The sequence below is a fragment of the Magallana gigas genome, chromosome 7 (assembly GCF_963853765.1).
Source record: "Magallana gigas chromosome 7, xbMagGiga1.1, whole genome shotgun sequence".
NCBI lineage: Eukaryota > Metazoa > Mollusca > Bivalvia > Ostreida > Ostreidae > Magallana > Magallana gigas.
This window is the reverse complement of record NC_088859.1, coordinates 24,176,511-24,197,589: the sequence shown is the minus strand read 5'-3', so window position 1 is coordinate 24,197,589 and position 21,079 is coordinate 24,176,511. Positions and strand designations below refer to the sequence as shown.

General features: G+C 34.3%; 1 protein-coding gene across 1 annotated transcript; it reads left to right on the top strand.

The window, feature by feature from the left end:
• Positions 1-723: 723 nt before the first annotated feature.
• LOC105329035 (pentatricopeptide repeat-containing protein 1, mitochondrial) lies at positions 724-20,393 on the top strand. The gene is made up of 9 exons (XM_020067481.3): positions 724-861; positions 2,872-3,290; positions 5,557-5,662; positions 8,254-8,394; positions 8,645-8,965; positions 9,918-10,652; positions 11,485-11,604; positions 16,220-16,405; positions 20,247-20,393. Exons 2-9 carry the CDS (start codon positions 2,875-2,877, stop codon positions 20,340-20,342), a joined length of 2,121 nt encoding a protein of 706 aa, XP_019923040.3. The 5' UTR covers positions 724-861; positions 2,872-2,874; the 3' UTR covers positions 20,343-20,393.
• Positions 20,394-21,079: the final 686 nt, after the last annotated feature.

Sequence of the window (21,079 nt, the reverse complement as noted above, 5' to 3'; positions counted from 1 at the left end):
AATTGAAATGGAATTAGTCTCGTGAAGAGAAATCCCATGAGTTTCAAAAAAGTTGATCATTAAGACTCGCAAGTTGCACATTTTCTTTAATTGCCAGAAGGAGTATCATTTAACCGTTTGTTTTGAAAATTTTAGGGGAGGGGCGCCGGGTGTACCCCTTGAATCTAACTCTGTTCAGGGCATCGGAGATCTTATCCTTCGAATGGAAAGGTTAACATAACAGGACTTTGCACAAAAATGTCACATTCATAACTTTAACGCACCCACGAGTCCAAAATGGGATCATTATGAACAGCTCTCCTTTAATCTGTTAATGACGGAGCACACCGTGTGTTCACGCAGCTTTATTGGAAATAATAATAATAATAAAATAAAAAACAACCTTAACAACCTTCCTAGCTTTCACTTATTCCTGTTTTGAGAAACCTCTTCTTGTAAATGTATAACATGTACAATTTAAATTAAACTCTACTGTTTTCTTTTCGGCTTTTCGAGCTTACAGTTATTTCATACATGTAATTTCCTGAAATAATTTGAAATAATGAAATAATATAATTGCAAGGAATATGATTTATATATGCACTAGAATAATTATGTTTAGTCAAGTTTTTTTTGGAAAGCTATTACATGTACTTGTTTGACATCTTCCGTTATGTTTTGTGTTTACCATTTAATTCCGGTCTTCCTTCCGCATTCTGCTGTTCCGGTGCTTAGAGTTTTCTTTTCTGGTTCTTGTGAACCAGTTTAATAATAAAGCATGTGTTGCTTACTTGCTGTCAATGCAGAATGCTGATGATTACTAAGTATTTTATTACCGATGATATCAAATTAGTCGCAAGCTGTTGAAGTTCCCTTTTTAAAGTAAGGAATTACTGATCTTTTTAATTATATTCTTAATTAGCTCTCCGATTCCGGGTACCTAGAATTGCCGAAATGCACCGTGAAAACACCGAAATGCCCAATTTGAGCACAAGGGCATTTTAGCACAAGTATATAACATGACAGGATAAGTGAAGATGACAAATCTCAGACGTTTCATATCTTCAGAAGTGGAAGTATCCTACTTTATTAAAGATATCAACGTGTATTGACATTGTATTAATGTAAACTCTCATGATTTTGTTAGAAGTTTGCATGTATTTTTGTAAAAAAAATTATCAAATTAAAAAAACAACCTTCGAGTTATCAGCAAGATACAGAGCTTTGCGCACAATGCTACTGTATGTTTACATCAATATCTATACTTACCTGCATCAACTTTTTGCATTTTCCCCGAGCTGCCTACGATCATGCCTGAACTTTTGAGACCACCCCTGTGGTATCATCTAGTGTTTACCCATAATGCACAAGCATACTTCCGTTTCAGTTTTGTTCGGGCATTCGAGAAGAAAAGCCGCGTGTTTTTCTTCGATTAAAATTTCTTAAGCCTGCGGTCTTAAAATGTCTGATTCATTTAAAATCACAAAGCTGAGGTCATGCTTTAGTTCGTTTATATTTTAAATGCAGCTATGCTGAATAGGAAATACTAAGTTTAAAAATCTTAAAGTTGAATGTAATAAACTCATGTGAACAAAAATATGACTCGAACCAAGCTATGTATCTTTCTTATAGTTCTACGATTGATGCTGAAATTTTGGTTGATCAATAGAAATGTCTTGCTAAAAGGTAATCCGAGATTCCTCTGACTCTAACCCCCGCTTTTATATTGGGACCCCGCACGTCCCAATATAAAAGCGGGGGTTAGAGTCAGAGGAATCTCGGATTAGCTAAAAGGATGATATGCTGTAACTACTTTCTGGTGCCCCTTTTTCAACGATGAATTGCATAAAATCTACACAAATTTTTTATAGTTTTTCGAACACAAGTAAATAAAAACGATGTCTTTTAAACAGTTTCCATAGTCCTGACACATTATAATTATGAGGATAAAAGCATTATTGTTGTTCTTAAAAAATTATTGCAAAGGAAAATATCATCTTTGTTTGTAGACGTTTGTTGTTTTTCAGCAATAAAATGAAAATAATGGGTGGGCCTTGGTACAATAGAGCTGCCAATACATAAATTTGAATTATATAAGGAATAAGGAATCATTCTTTGAGTATTATGAGGTGATAATTTTGGTCGGGGCGTGATCAAATCCAATAAAGCCCAAAGGGCTTTATGATAGATTTGATCACGCCCTGACCGAAATTATCACCTCATAATATTCAAAGAATGATTCCTTATTACCCGGTACTTATATTTATATAATTTTAAGCCATCGTATAATTAAATCTTTAACTATAAATAAGCAAACCCCGCCGGCGCCTCAATTTGGCGTCATTTGTATTATGGGTTATATAGTACAAAATCGATACGTAGTGTTATCACAGACAAAGACACTGGATGATGTAAATATAACTTTTTAACGTATGTGACAACATTTTTCAGTTAAGTTTATTCATCAATCAAGTGAAAAGGATATGAAACGTCATACGAAATGAGTTCATGCCTGGTAAACGACAATCGTTTATAATGGAGAAGGCCTGTTAAATTTTTCAATGTTTTTAATTTGAGGAATGGAGCGCATTTATTCATCCCCCCCCCCCCCTCCAGCTCCCCCTGATGCTACGTGCCTTGTCTTTATTCCAGAAAAATTTTCTTGACACCTTTGTAGCCATTTCTGCCTTTAATTTTATTTTTTGTGCAAGATCTAACATATTGTCAAGGTATTTTGAATTTGATACTGTAATGCTGATTTGATCAGTTATGGCTATTGTTGCTCAGGTGAACGATGTGGCCCCTAGCTGGGTATCCTTAAAATGGCTGCATCATACTTGGTGGCCCTTGTTTTTAAATATCAGTTATTTAATTAATGCATCTCCATTACAGGTGATGTTGCTGAACACAATACAAAGGCAAAGTGTGTTTTACAAATCCACACACATATCATTAAGAAAGTTCAACAACATTAGGACACTCATCAAAAAGAGTAATGTAAAAGACTTTAGACCCACATGGCAGTTGGCAAATTGCTTTTCTGGTCACCGAAATACAACAGTTTCTTCAACTTCAGCCAAATCACACAGTTTAAATGCAAAAAATGTTATCGAGAATGAAATTAAAGAAAGGAAAGAAAAAATTAGTGCTTATGGAAAAGAAAAGGGAGAATACATCAGGAATAAGGCTGGGGCTAGTGAATTAGAGGCCTGGGAAGACACATTTGGAAATCTCACTGACAGTTCTAAACAAGAACCGCTGTACCAATCTACACATGTTCATGGCAAGGCAGATGAGCTACTTGAAGATTCGTGAGTCATAGAGTTCATAGAATTCAAAGGATTCAAACCATGTGACATCAGTAGTATATGCATGTATAGTAGTATGTATAGTACCGCCATCCATCTATCACTCATAATTTAAAGAAAATTTATTGTCAGTTACAAACTACATGTAGTGGTGGGCATAAATATCATGAATGTTTCACATTCTCCTCAGCCTCTGGCTGAACTACAAGAATGTCCCTCATCCATCTCTTCAAGGGTATGCTTGGATGAGGGGCCCGTTCTTTTCATACAGCCTTCGGCATATCAGAGTATCGATAGCATGTTCAAAGAATTGACAATAAATTAATTCAATTAAATAAATCAATTATTTATTTAAAAAAAATTTAGGTCAATGTCAACAACAACTACATTTGTAACACTGCTTTCATAAACATTTTTATGTTATTTTTTTCTGTTACATTACATGTATCTCTACAATAGAATTTTTAGGTCACCTGAGTCACTCAGGTGACCTATTGCCATTTGTCTTCGTCCATCGTCGTGAGTTAACAATTTTACATTTTCAACTTCTTTTTAAAAAATATAATGCCAATTGTTACCATTTTTGGTGTGAAGAAACCGTTAACAATTTTACATCAGTAACTTTATTTTGAAATGTTAAATTTACTGTGCATTGTATGATTATAGAAACAAACTGTGTGCATGTTTTGTGCATAATTACCGTTAAGTCTTGTGTATACATTAACGATCAGACCCAACCTAACAGAAAGTAAACCCCATTTTGGGGTTTACTCCAGGTTTACTAGAGTAAACCTGGAATTAACCCTAACTGTCCTAAGTAAACCCAGAGTGGACACAGAGAGTAAACCTTGATCAGAAGTCTATAGGTACCCATTAAAGCAGACGCTACATATGTATTTGTAATATACAAGGGGCAGAAATTCAGGCAGCAAGATGGTAAGATAAAAGATAGATCTGCTTAACTCTTCAGCACATAAATTGGACCCCAAAAGCATACCCTGATTAAACTATAAACCCAAAGTAAACCCAGAGCGAACCCAAATTTTCAAAAACCAAGAGTGGACACAAATTTTCAAAAGGCAGACCCAGGGTAAACTCTGAAAGAAATCCGGTATTTAGTTGGGGTCTGCTCTTGTGTTAGGTTTGGTCTAATTGGTACTGTAACAAGCACTTTTTATCCAAAACTGAATCAGAAGTGGGCAGTTGTACATGTATTATAGATAGGAAGAAATTTTACCCCACATTTTTAATGAGTGCTTCTGGATTCCACGCGAGTATGACTGCCAATATCGCATGTTATGCAAGTTGTATGAGTGTAGACTAACTTTATTTTGTCAAAAATACCTTATTTTAATTAAATTTCCATGAATTAGAATATTTTTTCACCCAGACCAGTGAGACCACTGTTTCTTGCATCAAACAAGTTCTAAACAGTGTATTCGCCATTATGTAACCAGCCACCTTTTGACTCTTTAAGTGGCCAATGTTAATTTTTCAGTTTCCAATAAAGCATACCTGTATCATGCTGGACTTCAAGTGCAGAAAGATTAGCAATAATTATGATTTTATTTAACTTATTTACTCCTGTTATGCAGTTAACTTCATTGCTTTACAAAGACAGTGTGAAAAATAGATTGATCATTTGTACGACTTGATGACGAAATACAACATACAAACGTTTCTTCACTATGTTTATTTAACAATTATCCAAGAATTTGACTAATTATAAATTGAGTCATTACTATTGATGTTGTTTGGGGTTTGATCTGCAGACATAATTACTTTTAAGTGCTTGGAAAACATTATCAAACCATATATGGATGGGTGATTTTCAAAAAATCTCAATTGAAAATTTAGTTTTTTGGGGTGCATATTATACATAGGAAAAGCTATTCCAGCTTTTCAGCAATTACACCTAACTTTGGGGATGGGTATTATACACAGGTGCATGCTATACACAAGAATTTATGGTAATGAGACTAAATATTATAAAAGATTGACCATATAAGGCATCTTTTTTCCTACAATTTTTAGCCCCTAGAGCTAGGGTATAGATAATCCAAGATTCCTTCTCTCCCACCCCCTCCCCAACCTTAATAAATTGATGTTTGAAAACATCAAATAATAAAACTGAGAGTTACAGTCAGAGGAGTCTCATAATAGGGTTTTAAGACTCAAAAATAAAGTTGATTATGCAGACATGGAACTTCCTGCAGGGCTATGGTACTCAGGTGACCGTTTTGGCCTGTGGGCCTCTTGTTTTTTAAAGAGATGATGAAAGTGAAGAGGATCCAAAACCTTTACGAGTGTATTATCGAAAGCTTCCTCCTGGCTGGTATACCAAGCAGATGGAGAAATTTGCAAAAGAGGGCAAGGTAAGACTATTATAATTTATATTGTTTGAAAGAACTTAGATGTATTAAAATTTGAATGTGTGGATAAATATATAAACCAAAAAAAACCCAGTAATCAGTCTCAGAAATTTTAAATAATGCTCAATACATGTGTTATGTACCAGCAGGACACAAAATGTACTGTTTTTAGCTCACCTGAACTGAAAGCTCAAGCAAGCTTTTCTGTCACTGGTGACTGTCTCCCTGTCTGTAAATTTTTTTACATTTTTAGGTCACCTGAGTTACTCAGGTGATCTATGGCAATTGATTTTCATCCATTGTTGTGGGTCATGTGTTACCAATTTTACATTTTTAACTTCTTCTTGAAAACTTTCAGGTTAATTGTTACCATTTTTGGTTTGAAGCATATCTTGGATAAGAAAAATCTAAATTTAGAAATTTATAACTTTACCACCCCATGGCCTTATGGGCAAGGCCAAATATGCAAAAAAGATCAAAGATAATTAATAATCTTCTCTACTCCTTCATGTGTGGGAAGAAACTAAATGCATGGTTTTATAAATTAATGTCTGTGATGCATAATAATGGATAATAATGATGTAAATGAAGCCCTCTACCTTAATTGTGAAATTCATGGTCCCTGGGTTAGGTTAAGGCCCTAGGGCGGGTCCAATATGCCCATATAGTGAAATTGATTAAATCTTAGAAAATCACCTTTTCTACTCCCTAATACATATTGAATAAGATTTAATGCATGGTTATGATGGCCATGAAGTCATCTACCTGAATTGTGAAATTAATGGCCCTTGGGTCAGTGGTTCAGGCCAAAGGGTTGGGCCAATTTGGTATAGTGAAAATGTATTAAATCTTAGAAAAGTCTTCCTTTCTTCTTCCAAATATATTTTAGATAAATTAAATGCATGGTTATGATGTCCATGAAGCCCTCTACTTTACTTGTTAAATTCATGACATTTAAGTCATGGGTTCAGGCATGTACAATGTTGTATAATATTTTTTTCTGTACTTTAACAGTCATGGGAGATAAACTAAATGCATTATTATTATATCCATAGTGTTGTCTTAACATGCAAACATGGATTATATGGAACTCAACAGGTCCATCAAAGGACTATGGTACTTAGCTGACCGTCAAGGGCTGTAGGCCTTTTGTTAAATGTAGAAATCAGAAAATGATAATTTACAAAAAAATTTATGATATATAAATATATATGAAATATTTTTTAAAAATTCCATTGTATTTGAATGATTTTGTTTTGAAGACAAATTAATGATTATTTTATCATAAAAAGCCGTATAATTATAGGAGAAAGTATTGAATTGTAGGTAGAATTTTTTAACTCCTCTTAGCTGAAAGTTAAAGTGAGCTTCTCTGATCTGATCACATTTTGTTCGACGTCCCTCTGTTTGTAAACTTTTCACATTTTAAACTTCTTCTCTAAAACCACTTGGCCTATTTCAACCAAATTTGGCACAAAGCATCACAATTTAAAGGTAAATATAAATTGCAGAAATAAAAGGCCAGCTTTTAGCTCACCTAGACGAAGTCGGGATTGGGGGGGGGAGCTTATGCTATACACCAGGTTTTTGCGTCGGAGTACGGACCTGGTTAAAGTTTTTGTTGCAGGTCCTGTATCTTAATTATTACTTGTCTTATCTTCACCAAACTTGCCTGGATGATGCATCTGGACCTACTTAGGGACTTGAAAGACTTGGATGCTGAATCTGGGCCATGAGTTTAAGATGTTGGATGAGGTTAAGGTTTTTGGAGCAGGTTAAATTTTTGGGAGCAGGTGCACCTTGATAGCCATTTCTTAATTACTTTTGGTCCTAACTTCAGCAAACATGATGGTGTGTCTTATGATACTGATGCACCTTACAGGCTTGAATGCTTAATCTTAGACATAAGTTCCGAATGCTGACTGAGGTTAAGATTTTTGGAGCTGGGTAAAGTTTTTGGAGCATGTGCCCTAAGATATGATATCAAAGTTATTACTGGTCTTAACTTCACCACACTTGCATGGATGGTAAGTCTTACAACACTTATGCACTTGAAACCTGAATCTGAGCCATAGGCTATAGTTGCTTGAGGAGGTTAATGTTTTTGAGTTGATAAAAGTTTTTTAGCAGGTTCCCTTTGATAGACAAATCTTTGTTATTATTGGTTCAGTCTTTATCAGATTTGAATAGATGATGCATCTTGTGATTCTGATGCACTCTACGGGCGTGGATGCTGAATCATAGCTATAGATTTCAGATGCAGATGGCTATCATAAAGCCCTTTGGGCTTTGATGGATTTAACCATGCCCGACCAAAACTATCACCTCATAATACTCAAAGAATGATTCCTTATTCCTTAAATATATACACAGTGTTACATCATTTGGTTTGAATTGTCTTGAAGAATATTGATTCTCCTACATGCATCCGCATGTAGGAGAATCAATATTCTTAAAAAAGAATGAAATCAGTTAAATCTGTTAAAAAAGAATGAAATCAGTTCTTTATTGTACATGTTCCAGTCCATTCAAATTCTTCGGTTTTGAATACTTTTCTTAATTATTAAATATTGTTTGCTCCTCTCTTTGGATAGATTGACAGGGCCATTGATGTCCTGCAGGTGATAATGCTGAAGAATGACCGAATCCGACCCCTACCGACACACTACTACACATTGATCTCTCTAATCAGTAAGACGGGGGACACCAGAAAAGCATTTGGTTTCTATAAAAAGGTAGAAATATGTAAATTTGTCGCAGTCTGTATTTATTTTCATCTTTCACACAGAGAGATGCTATAGCTTTACCTTAGTCACTTGTAAATGTTTTAGTTTTAGAAGAATCCTTGTCTTAAATGATAAATATCATGGTTTTACTTTGTAAATGTATTGAAATTATTAATTTAAATTATCAATATTTTCATTTGTTTACACAGACAGAGCCTAAATATTATATATTTCATGTAATTCTCATGTTTGTCTGCAGATGAGAGATTTTGGATACGAACCTATTCCACAAGTTTTCACAGCCCTGTTTAATGCTTGCTCCAAGTCTATCTATGGGAAGGAAGATGGTTTCCAACGAGCCACAAAACTTATCTACACAATGAAAGCAAATAACATAACCCCCACTCAGATCACATTCAATGCCATGATCAAAACCTTTGGTTGCCTGGGACAAACTGAAATAGCTCTACATCTGGCTGACCAGAGCTTTAAACTGTACAAACCAGATGACAAGACATTTGCAAACATTCTAATGGCTGCTGCAGGAGATGAAAAGAATGGATTTTCCTTGGCAATAGGGGTAGCTGTTTTCTTTGTTTTGTTTTTTTTTCATTAATTTTTTCATATGATATTCCACTTTTTTGTAAGTTTTATCACTTGTATCCATCTATATGCCTGCTCCTCTGTATGTCTTTAAATGTTTACATTTTTTATTTCTCATTATTTCAATCTAACTTGGCTCCATTGGTGAAGACCTTTTAAGTTTCTATGAAATTCATTGAAGTGCTAGCTCCCCTTTCAAATGAACGATTACTAGATAGGAATAAAAAGGATAGGATGTTTAAAATCTTCTCTAGAACAATTTTAGCCTCTTACAAACAAGCTCTAATGGCCAGTGTTATCAACAGAAAAATAAGACACAAAACATTTCCATTAAGGTCAAACTTTACCGTGTAAAACGCAAATTTAAAGTAAAATGTTAAAATATACAGGTTATCATGTAATGTTTTTATTTAGAAGATTTACTTATCATAAAGATTATTTTCAGTGAAATTAATCGTTACAATGATATTCAGAAGTATTTAATCATTTCGCCACTTCTTCAATATGGGCATTATCCATGTTGGTGTCAACATCTTACGATGAATTGAGACTTTGAAGTTACAATGGCAAAAACAAATGTTGTGCTTTCTTTATTGCAGCGTCAATAATTAAAATGGAAAATAAATATAATTTACAAAATAAAAACATATGCTTGTAATTTTTTACATATGAAATTGAAAATGAAAACCATCTTTTTCCTATATAATCCTATATAAAATGTTGCAGGGACGATTCGTACATACAACCAAAATTTGAGCGTGTTAAACGGATAAAATATCTGGTCAACTTACTTTATATTTTGCTCATAGTTTACTCATAGCTAACCTTTCAATGTAAAAAAAATGTTTGAAACATTCTCTCCTGAGACTTCTTTACTCCTCCATTCTGTAAAAAGCAATATAACCTTCATTCCCTCATTATTTTCACAGGTATGGAGGATAGCAAGCTTATGTCAAATAAAGCCAACATTGTATCATTACATGCTACTTTTGCGAGTTGTTCGTTGTTGTGAAATTGGAGACATATCCACATTCTATCAAGTGTTACTTCAGACTTCACCATTTTCCATGCAGAAACAGTTATGTGAGACATTAAACAAAGATCTTGAATTAAATAAAGTAAATAAGGAAACGATCTGCTTGCCCTCAGACTCTTACATACAAGAGTTAAACTGTCTGTCACAGAATATACCTAACACTGGTGATCAAATTCAGAGCAGGTCAAACCAGACTCAGGCAGAGCTTTGCCTTATTGATGCTGTAAGTTCATCTCAACAAGATACGTCAGTCTCAAGTACAGAAGCAAATCGGTTAACAGTTCACCCACCCACAGCAAACTCAAGTCAAGTCAGAAACAATGAATTTCCAGATGTGTTAAAACCAGGAGAAATCTTGCTGAGAGTTTTAAACATGCATGCAGTTCAGAATAAATATGTCAGATTGGACATGTTGGGTGGAGTGAGTGGATTTTTGGCTCGCATGAAGATAGATGGAATAACTCCAAACGTGGCTGTTTTTGGACAGTTGTTTGATATTGTGGATACATTACAAGAGGAGGATTATCTATTTTCTATGATGGAAGAACTTGGCATTTCTCCAGATATAGACATAATATCGCATGCAATGCTAAAGAGAACAAGAAGAATGCAGCCAGAACAGGCTAAGGTATACTAAGAAAGCAAGCTTATATATGTACTGGTATGTAGAGAGTAGAAAGATGGAGAGAATGGGTCTAAAGTGGTTATGAAACTTCAATGATAATACAACTTTAATAAGAAATAAATATACCAAACAAACTTAAGATGTAACTGTAATTTTACACCATCAGGAGAAAAACATGTTGAAAAGGATTTGCATTCTCATATCATAAATGTATACATTCTTTGTCTAATATCTGTTCACAAACTTAGGTAATATCAAGGTGTTTGTCTGTGTAAGGAGCTAAGTTGTAACAAAAGATAACCTTCACTTATTTATCAATATGACTAAGTGGTGAATGCCTGACATTTGGAAACCCATTTTACAGTAAAACTCTGGAGTTACTTCGTTATATCCATAATTCATTATATCCATATAATAAATTCGTAATAATTTCTATAGGGAATTCACTATATACATGTTTTATTTACTAGACTTCAATTTTTGCTAATTGATGTTTATACCTTTAAAAATTGGATTGTAAATTGAAGAATTTATGCAAAAAATTAATTAATTCAAACTATTATGTTAAATCGTAGTGCAAACTGTAAACAAATTCGTTATAAAAGTGTTAAATTTTCAATTGTTATTATTCACCTCTACGGGACTCAAAATCAGTTCGCTATATCCGTAAATTCGTTTTATCCGAATTTGTTATAACTGTAAAATTTTGAAAAGATTTCTTAACAGTTTTACCAGGGACTCAAAAAACTTTGCTATATCCAATAATTCACTATATCCGTGTTCGTACTAAACGAGTTTTACTGTATTGCAGTGTACATGGAATTGTTGATTGTAGAAATTGGTACATCTAATGGAAGAGAAAGGTATCCAACCCAACATCTTCATCTTTAAATACCTCAACTACATCATGTGTAAGGATGGGGACACAATGAGGCAGTTTCTGGATGACTTACTAGTAAGTATTCTGTCAGATAGTCTATGTTGAGATTTTCTGTACAGCAGTCGATTTTATTACTATTACTATATACTATTAAACTGTTGTAATGTTGAAGAATTTACTCCTTAGTAATGTGATTTGGAACATCTCTGATTATTCTTGATTATTTAAATCAAAAGATACATACAAGGGATTTCACATACATGTATTACTTTAAAAGTTTTAATAATTATTATACCAAACTTTGTTTGCGGAGGTATATAGGAATCACCATGTCCGTCCTTCCGTCTGTCTGAATGTGCAAAATTTGTGTCCTGTCCATACTTATGGAGAGGGAGAAACATTAGGCGAGAGAAATTTAATTTTTAGTTTTACGGATCCGCCGACCCAATTTTTCCGATTTTGTAAAAAAAAAAATAATGAAAAAAATTTGTATCTTCGGAAATTTTTTCCGGAATTTTCAAGTTTGACCAATCTTGGTTTTAAAATTACTTTATTTTATTTGTAATCTGCAAAACGTTTGACAAAGGGAGCTTTTAAAATCAAGTGTAAGCGTCTCTATAACATGGTGTATTTAAGATGGAGGTCAGCCATGCATGGTTTGGCTTAAAAGTTTTTATGAAAAGCAAAGAAATTGTTATCCTGAACAAGTTTAGTAAGGTTAATACCAATGATCTTGAAACAAACACAAAGTACACAGTGGATAGTGGACAAATTAAACTTAATATTATAAGTTCAAGCAAATAAGATGTAATTTTGATTAAAAAAAAAGTTTGCCCTCTGTTTTTTTTATTTTTTTATTTTCCCTCCTCCGACCCAAATTTTTTACAACAAAATCCGTAAAACTAAAAATTAAATTTCTCTCGCCTTAGAAGTTCTTACTTCACACAAAGATTGCTTATGACATGAAGGTGTGTCATGACCTTGACCCAAGGTCATTTGGGCAAGTTCAAGGTGATTTAAAAATGCTTAATTCCTGTCTGTGTCATATTTTGTATTAATGGAAATGATTAGAAGCAAAAATTTGACACAAAGCTTGCTTGTGTCAGGCCACATAAAATTAATTTTTAGATTTTCACCCCTACCTGCCTCTCTGAAAATGGCCTGCCTCAATGTATTTTTATTACCCTTTGGTGGCAGGGGACAGTTTTTTTGATACAATTCATTGTAGCCAAGGGATGCATGTCTTCGGAACTCTGTAACTAGAATTTCCTCAGTTCCCATTGAGCACAAATACCTTTAATTCACTCTTTATAAGGCCAATCACCAATTTCTGAAGAAAATTACTAATCAAAACCTGTAAAGTTCTCTACATACTGGTTTTTATGAGATTTTGACCCTTTCATATTTTGCTAATTATTCATGATTTTTCGGCTTTTTAGACCTCCCCCAGCTAATTCCCTGCAGAGGGTTGACCTTCCGTACCGCGTGCATGTTGCACTATCACATGTCACAAACTTACCGGTGTATAGTTTTCAATGTCCCATCCACCTACTTTTCGTGTTATTTTACCTCCCGTCTGTAACTTGCAATTTCACTGTGTAAAGTCAGCACAACAGTCATAGCCGCAGGTTTCGCATTTTACTTCTGATTCTCATGTACCTAACGTAAGGGGTCTACATATTGCATATCAATTTCAACAAGAGACACCCCTCTGACTAATGATAATCATTAAGAATCATTTCATGAATTTTAGCAACACTCATAAGCCTTCAAGTACAGCAACTCTCAATTTTACAAAAATATTGACGGGTACTTTATTCGAAACTGTCCCTTGCTACCTTTAACATACACTTACATTCTCTGAAAAGTCATCTTGTCTTAAAATTAAAAAGCTTATGCTATTCTGAAAAAAAGTACACCACATTTTGCCAATTCCATTGAGGTTTAAGAAAAATATGGCCATTTAAGTGAACCCACCATTTCCACTTTCCTCTATTTAACACAGATTCACAGGGCTCTCCATAAATAAAGCATCTTTACCTAATCTTTTAGAGGTCAACTGTTGTTCAATCTCCTTAAATAAGAAACCTTATTCAATACTACATACATCTGCTTGATATTATCATGATAAAAGCATCACATCACTTAGAAATCCCTTTACATGTATACCCTCCCCCTATCTTTTGATTTTCACATGAAGCATTAGGTTGAACACTTTAACCTAATATTATCAAACTTGTGGCAGTTTCTTTGAGTCATTTCTTACACATAATTGAAAACAACCATCACTGATATTTAAAATTGATCTTTTTTGGTAAATGGATGATTTGTATCATTTTTATTCACAAAAAGACATGTCACCCTACATGTGATTTCTTGTTTTCATGAAAAACTAAGCCTATAATCATATTTAGTGAATATCTTATATAGTCTGGTTTCTAGTCTCCTTTTAACTTTGCTAAATTAGTAAGACCTACAAGTGTGATGTGTGCATTTAATTAAAATGAAATTCAAACACACCCGGGTACCTGGGGACGGATGAGAATTCCGTGAAAAATGTTCAAATTTTACATGTTTTTCTACATTTTTGATGCATATATACAATAAAAGGGTAAAAATATGTTGTTTCTTGTTCATTTCAAGAGTAATTATCATAGCAGATGTTATTTCAAGGTCAAATGTACATTTACATATCCTACATGTAATGGTAATGGAGTCCATTGGAAAGAAGGGGTGGCTTTTTCAATTCTGTAAATACATCTAAAATACCATTTTTTGATAGGAAGGAGCAAAAACTTGAGTTTTTTGACATATTGTATACTTTGATAACTGCATTTGTCTACATGTATAGTTCATTTGAAATAAAAATATGCTGTTTTAAAAAAATTGGGTGATATAAGTCAGGTGGATTAATGTTATTTCATAAAATCAGACAGCAAAATGGCTGCAAATTCATAAATTTAATGATTTAATTGATAAAAACTGTTTTAAAGTATTTATTCTTATCTCAGTAATTAACTTAAGCCTATTAATTGTCATCAGGATAGGAAATGCCTACTCTCTAAGCCAATTTACTCTAGTGGTGGTCATTCTACACATTTAAGAGGGAGTTACTCCCCTTGAATATTTTAGCTAATAAATCATGTCATGACACCTATAGCCAAGAAAATCATCCATTTTCACAAAATGTATTACTTATGGTACAAAATCCACTCAAAATTACACTCAAAGGAGAAATATGAAAATACCATGTAGTCTTGAAGGTGGCAGGGGACAGTTTTTTTGATACAATTCATTGTAGCCAAGGGATGCATGTCTTCGGAACTCTGTAACTAGAATTTCCTCAGTTCCCATTGAGCACAAATACCTTTAATTCACTCTTTATAAGGCCAATCACCAATTTCTGAAGAAAATTACTAATCAAAACCTGTAAAGTTCTCTACATACTGGTTTTTATGAGATTTTGACCCTTTCATATTTTGCTAATTATTCATGATTTTTCGGCTTTTTAGACCTCCCCCAGCTAATTCCCTGCAGAGGGTTGACCTTCCGTACCGCGTGCATGTTGCACTATCACATGTCACAAACTTACCGGTGTATAGTTTTCAATGTCCCATCCACCTACTTTTCGTGTTATTTTACCTCCCGTCTGTAACTTGCAATTTCACTGTGTAAAGTCAGCACAACAGTCATAGCCGCAGGTTTCGCATTTTACTTCTGATTCTCATGTACCTAACGTAAGGGGTCTACATATTGCATATCAATTTCAACAAGAGACACCCCTCTGACTAATGATAATCATTAAGAATCATTTCATGAATTTTAGCAACACTCATAAGCCTTCAAGTACAGCAACTCTCAATTTTACAAAAATATTGACGGGTACTTTATTCGAAACTGTCCCTTGCTACCTTTGGTGGGGGGGGGGGGGGATTGTGTAGAAAAAAATTCGGGCGTCATGCGTTTTTCGTTAACAATTTAACATATTAAACATTTTGAAAACTGCAAGGCCAATTATTACCATTTTTGGTGTAAAGCATCCAACTCTTTGGTAAAAAGAATTTGAATTGTAAAATTCATGGCTTTACCTTCCCCAGGGCAAAGAGGTAGAGCAAAATATTCTCTATACTCTAAAATACATGTATGGTTCTGATGTCCACAAAGTCCTCTATTTAAATTATGAAATTCATGGCCCCCGGGACAGGGGTTTAGGCCCTAGGGTGTGGCCAAATAGGTCGACACTATCAAATGCGCCAACACCTCTATCTATATTGTTGTAATCATGTTTTGAACAAATTTAAACCTTAACTTCCTGATAATGCTTCCACACAAATTTCAACTCTTGTGATGATAAGTTATGGGGAATTAGTTCTTTAAAAATGCTTACAACTTTTTCAGTAACTATTAATCATCTCCCCTTGAAAAAGGTTGTGATCTTTTATTTAAACAAACTGGAATCCTCTATACTCAAGAAAGCCTTTTGTAAAGTTAGGTTGAAATTGGCACAGTGGTTTTTAAAAGAAGTTAAATATGCTAAGAGTGTATAGTTGGACAAAATGTGATCAGAAAAACTCACTTGAGCTTAATTAAAATATGATAACCGCTTATCATGCAGCCAGAAAATATTAATAAATTTCATTTGAAGTGGGTCTCATAATAATTGTAATGGTTTGATTTTCCATTTCAAAAGGCCAATGAGCTTCCTCTGACTGTGCACCTGATGGATGGTTTAATGAGAAATACACATCTGACTCTAGAAGACAAGAAGTACATTTTACAGTTAATGGAACAACAGGATATCCACCCAACTACCTATTTCCTGGAGACATTGCACAAAGTTCTGAGTGTTACCAGGGAAAGAATCATAGTTCAGAAGGTTTGGTCCTATTGATTTATCGTTGTCGGAAATGAAATCACTTTTTAGCTCACCGAGATGAAGTCAGGGGAACTTATGCTATATACCCCTGGCTTCGGCGCCTGGACCTGTTTTAAGTTTTTGGAGCAGGTCCTGTATCTAAATTATTACTTGTGCTATCTTTACCAAACTTGCATCCCTTATTAGGCCTTGGTCCGTATGGTTCTCGGGATGATATACAGTGAATAATCTATATATAACAGACAGGTCTAGGTCAACCTGAAATCTTTAAATATTAATCTAATTGGATTTTGAAATACCAGTACTACTTGCTCTTGTCAATTGCGTTTTTTACTGTTTTTTATAACCAAAAGTAAGCTGTGGAGAGTTGATCTTATGATGTGAAACACACCTCTTAAAAATTTTATCAACACATATTTATCTAATTATGCTAGGTTCCTATTGTCATGCACCTTGTTATGAACACCACATATATTTATTGTCAGAGTGTAGTTGATCATGAAACTTCATGGAATTGTACGATTGGATACAAGATGATGCGAGTCAATACGTTCTTAAACTGTTATATGATATCTCGATCTTCAATACGGTATGGTCACGACGAACATATTAAAGATAACGTGATCTGTCACAATTGCAATGCCCGTTTAGACATGACAACATCCCTTACCAAAATATAAGGCCTCTGGCAAACAGTTGCCGCAAATTTGCAGAGAGGTTGCTGCAAATTTGCGACAAACAGTTGCAGCAAATTTGCGGCAAGTTCAGAATTCGTATGCAAATTAGCTTCTGGCAAACTGTTTGCTGCAAAGTTGCGGCAAGTTCAGAATTCGTATGCAAATTAGCTTCTGGGAAACTGTTTGCGGCAAAGTTGCGGCAAGTTCAGAATTCGTATGCAAATTAGCCTCTGGCAAACTGTTTGCGGCAAATTTGCAGCAAGTTCAGAATTCGTATGCAAATTAGCTTCCGGCAAACTGTTTGCGGCAAATTTGCCGCAAGCTTACAGATAGACATAGCAACTTTAAGATATTACAACATAAGAAAAACAATTAATAAACACTAATAATCATTTAATAATGAGTTACTAATACATGTACTATGCTTTTCAATCAATTAACAAATAACTTCTACTGGTGATTGACAAAGATGTTGTTTAACTTAAACAGTTGCAGCAAAATTAGAGATAAAGGACACAAGTAATTAACTTAAAATTTTACACATTTTATAAATTTCAAAAATAAACACAAAACTGATGAACAAACCATATTGAAATTTGACAAATAGTACTCAACCGATAGGTGATGATTTGTTGCTGCAGATCGATAAACTTGAATGCAGTTTGATCACAACTTGCATGCACAGATGGACTTGTCAAAAGTTCACAATGAGCGAAGTTCAAACCATATACCATATTTTTCGGAAATTAGGTCGATACTTTAACCGGTAGTTCACAATTAAGCCCTGCACGGTCACTGGTCATGTTACAATTAATCACGGATTCTTTAAGGCATTCTCGATGTCTTTTTTATGACGGTCTCCTGTACGTGCTCTCCGATTTAATTTCACACATAAACAATATCACACAAATAGCCGAATATCACAATAATACCCACAATGGAATGGTCAGACTTCAGCACTGTTGTTTATATGCTTTTCTACGCAAGTCTTACACAAATTCTGTCTTCACTCTTTTTTGGTTGCATCATTTGATCATAAAATCAGTGGGTTTTTTTTCTTTGCATGGTTTTCTTTAGGTCTGTGTAACCCAGTCACCAGGGCAGACACCTATTGGGAAGATAAATGGATTTCATATAAGCACAATTGTTTTCAGATTAAAACAAGTTAGCCTATCATATACTTACTCAATCTATAAATCTATATAAATTAAGCTACAAATTTGCACTAGGCCTACTCTAACTCTGACTATGCGAGTAGAACATGAATTCTTTTATTTAAGTAATAAAAATGTAAATCATATAAAATGTACTTTTACACTATGTAATGATAATTTCCTAAATTTGGCGTTGTTTAAATAAATTTTAATCATTTGTTCATGCATCACAACGATGTCAATAACGAGCGTTTTGCTCGATTCGACACCCCGCATTGTCATAGGGACGGCCTTATACTGTTAAACTCATTATAAAAGATCACAGTCTTTCGTTTTATATTCCAATAACTGTTTAAACTGCCATTCAACGAATATGTTTTCATTACTTCACTTACTTTTTCAAAAACGTGCTCATGATCATGCAGATGGTGCATGCAGTGGCCATGGGTGTTGAGACTCGATTCATTCACTTATATTCGTCCTCTGTTTAGCCGTGGATTTTCCAAAAGTAAACACTCCATTGACAATGTTTCTTTTACCTTGTGCACAGCCTTATTCCCTTATTTTCATTCACTTTACCATCTCGGTGATGGCAGACAACATGGCAGCATCGAATGTGAAAATTGGCGGCTAGCTATTGATCGACCAATCAGCGCGCGCGTAGCTTAACATTGAAACAAAAGTAAAAGTAGAAACAAACACTGAACAGCATAACGTTACGGAAAACTCTTCAATCTACATGATTCAACATCAAGCGGTTTATATACTCAAATCCAAGTTGACTGATATTTGAACGTAGGAAAAAAGAATATAGCATAACAAAAGAACAGACAGGTTGGTGTTCACGTAATACGTGGGGTCTGGGGGGGGGGGGGGGGGTCATTATGAAGCATCATGCGATTAAAGTTGATCTTATTTTCGTAATAATAAACATTTTTATCGAGACTATCTTAGAATAAAACTTAAATCCAAAAATATTAATTAGATTTATTTTTTCTCTATACACAAATTATAAAAGCAATTCATTATAATTGACAGTCTTAAATTTGTGCTGAATGTGTATATGAAATTGTATAAGTCTTATTTCTGGTAAAGCTTTGGCAAGCTCACGAAGGAAAAAAAAACAGAGAAAAAAGAAGAAATGTTTGTGATAAACTTCTGGCAAATTTTTAGGTGTTTGCCAAAAGTTTGCCACTTCTGGCGAAGAAGCTGCAAACATAATTGGGTGTCTGGTAAACTTTTGGCAAAATATAAGAGGTTTACCAGAAGTTCGCTACTACTGGCAAAGATCGGCAAACAAGTTCTAAAGTTTTCTGGTAAACTAATCAGTTTGCCGAAAATTTGCGGCAAGTTTGCTGCAAGTTTGCCGCAAACAATTCATTTTGGTAAGGGATATGTTTTGATAAAATTGTCAAGATAGAATTCCAGATTAGATCTTGATTTGATCCAAACATCATGACACAAATTCCCCTTGTGTATGTGCAAATATGTTAGTATATGTTACGATATGTTCACTAAAAGCCGATGTGTCCTGTTGTGATAGGGCATGGTAATGGTCGCGATTCTTTTCACGATCCAGAAAGAAGGTGATCAAAATTTGAGCTAAGATTAGACCTGGCGAATAGATCTATATAGCCTGACTGACTATAATGACACATCACAACACAAATGCAGCCCTGCGTGATCATCACGATTAGCAGGGCACAATATATTGCGACATGCTGCACTTGGTAATAATGTAATGCGATTTGATTTAATGATAAGGAATGATTGAAAATTAATTTTGTTGATTGTAGAATTTTTTAAAAACATTCTCTACGATTTATACGATGCCACAACATACTTTAAGATCTGGTGAGATAAGATGCGATTACTTTGATTACTTTACAATTGGGAGCATGATTTCAATTGCGCTGTGAATCTTGATAGTGGGAATGTAGCATTGTACATCAATGTTTACATAATGTGTTTGTTCAACTTAATTAATTATCTTTACTTTTAATTTTATAGGAAAAAGACATACATGTACCAGATGAAGAAAAAATGTTCTCTGATTTCAACAAATTCATGGAAGAATGGCTAAAGAGAGTACCTTTGAAGAAATAACATTGTTTCTCTGTATATTCAGCTTTTTAAATAAAGTTTATGAAATACTAACCTTGTATATGTACAGTACATAGAAATGAGAAACACTAGACACTGTGGAATCATTTAATTTCGTGGGGGCCAATTTTCGTGGATTGCTTAAATTTTACAGGTTCGTGGGGACGTAAATTCATGTATTATCTTAAACCTACAAAGGAAATATGTATTACTTTACACTAATTTATTAATTCATGGAGGATGTTTATTCGTGGATGAGAGGTACCCACGAATTCTACGAAAATTGAGCCACCACGAAATCTAGTGATTCTACAGTAAATGTGAGTAAACAGGCATGTAGCATCGCATAGATTGAAGCCTTGTGCTAACTGGAATCCTTAAGTTTTTATTTCAGATTTCTTCTTTAACCAAGTGAAAGAAATGGTAAGCAAGCCAACGTACCCCAATCTCCCACCTTTGTTGACAATGCTACACATAATGAATGGCAAAGTTTGCATTAAATACACAAAACAATTTTTTAAAGGGTCCTTATTATACCACACGCAATGAAGTTGCGAAGGGTTTGTTGTGTGGGTTATAGTTTTTTTTACCTGACAATCGGTCAGTCCTGTTTTATTTGAAAGAGTAACTTCTCTTAAGGTCGGATGAATTTAATCTCTTGTCCTCTTCAAATTTTCACTTTAGACAATCTTCTACCCCTCCCCCCTTCTCCCCATATTACCACAAACGTTTACTTTTTG

Excerpts from the sequence above, each read along its gene's own strand:
- LOC105329035 (XM_020067481.3), top strand. The coding sequence starts at position 2,875 with ATGTTGCTGAACACAATACAAAGGCAAAGTGTGTTTTACAAATCCACA. Across the intron at positions 5,663-8,253 it reads AATTTGCAAAAGAGGGCAAG|ATTGACAGGGCCATTGATGT; the intron begins GTAAGACTATTA and ends CTCTTTGGATAG. Across the intron at positions 8,395-8,644 it reads CATTTGGTTTCTATAAAAAG|ATGAGAGATTTTGGATACGA; the intron begins GTAGAAATATGT and ends GTTTGTCTGCAG.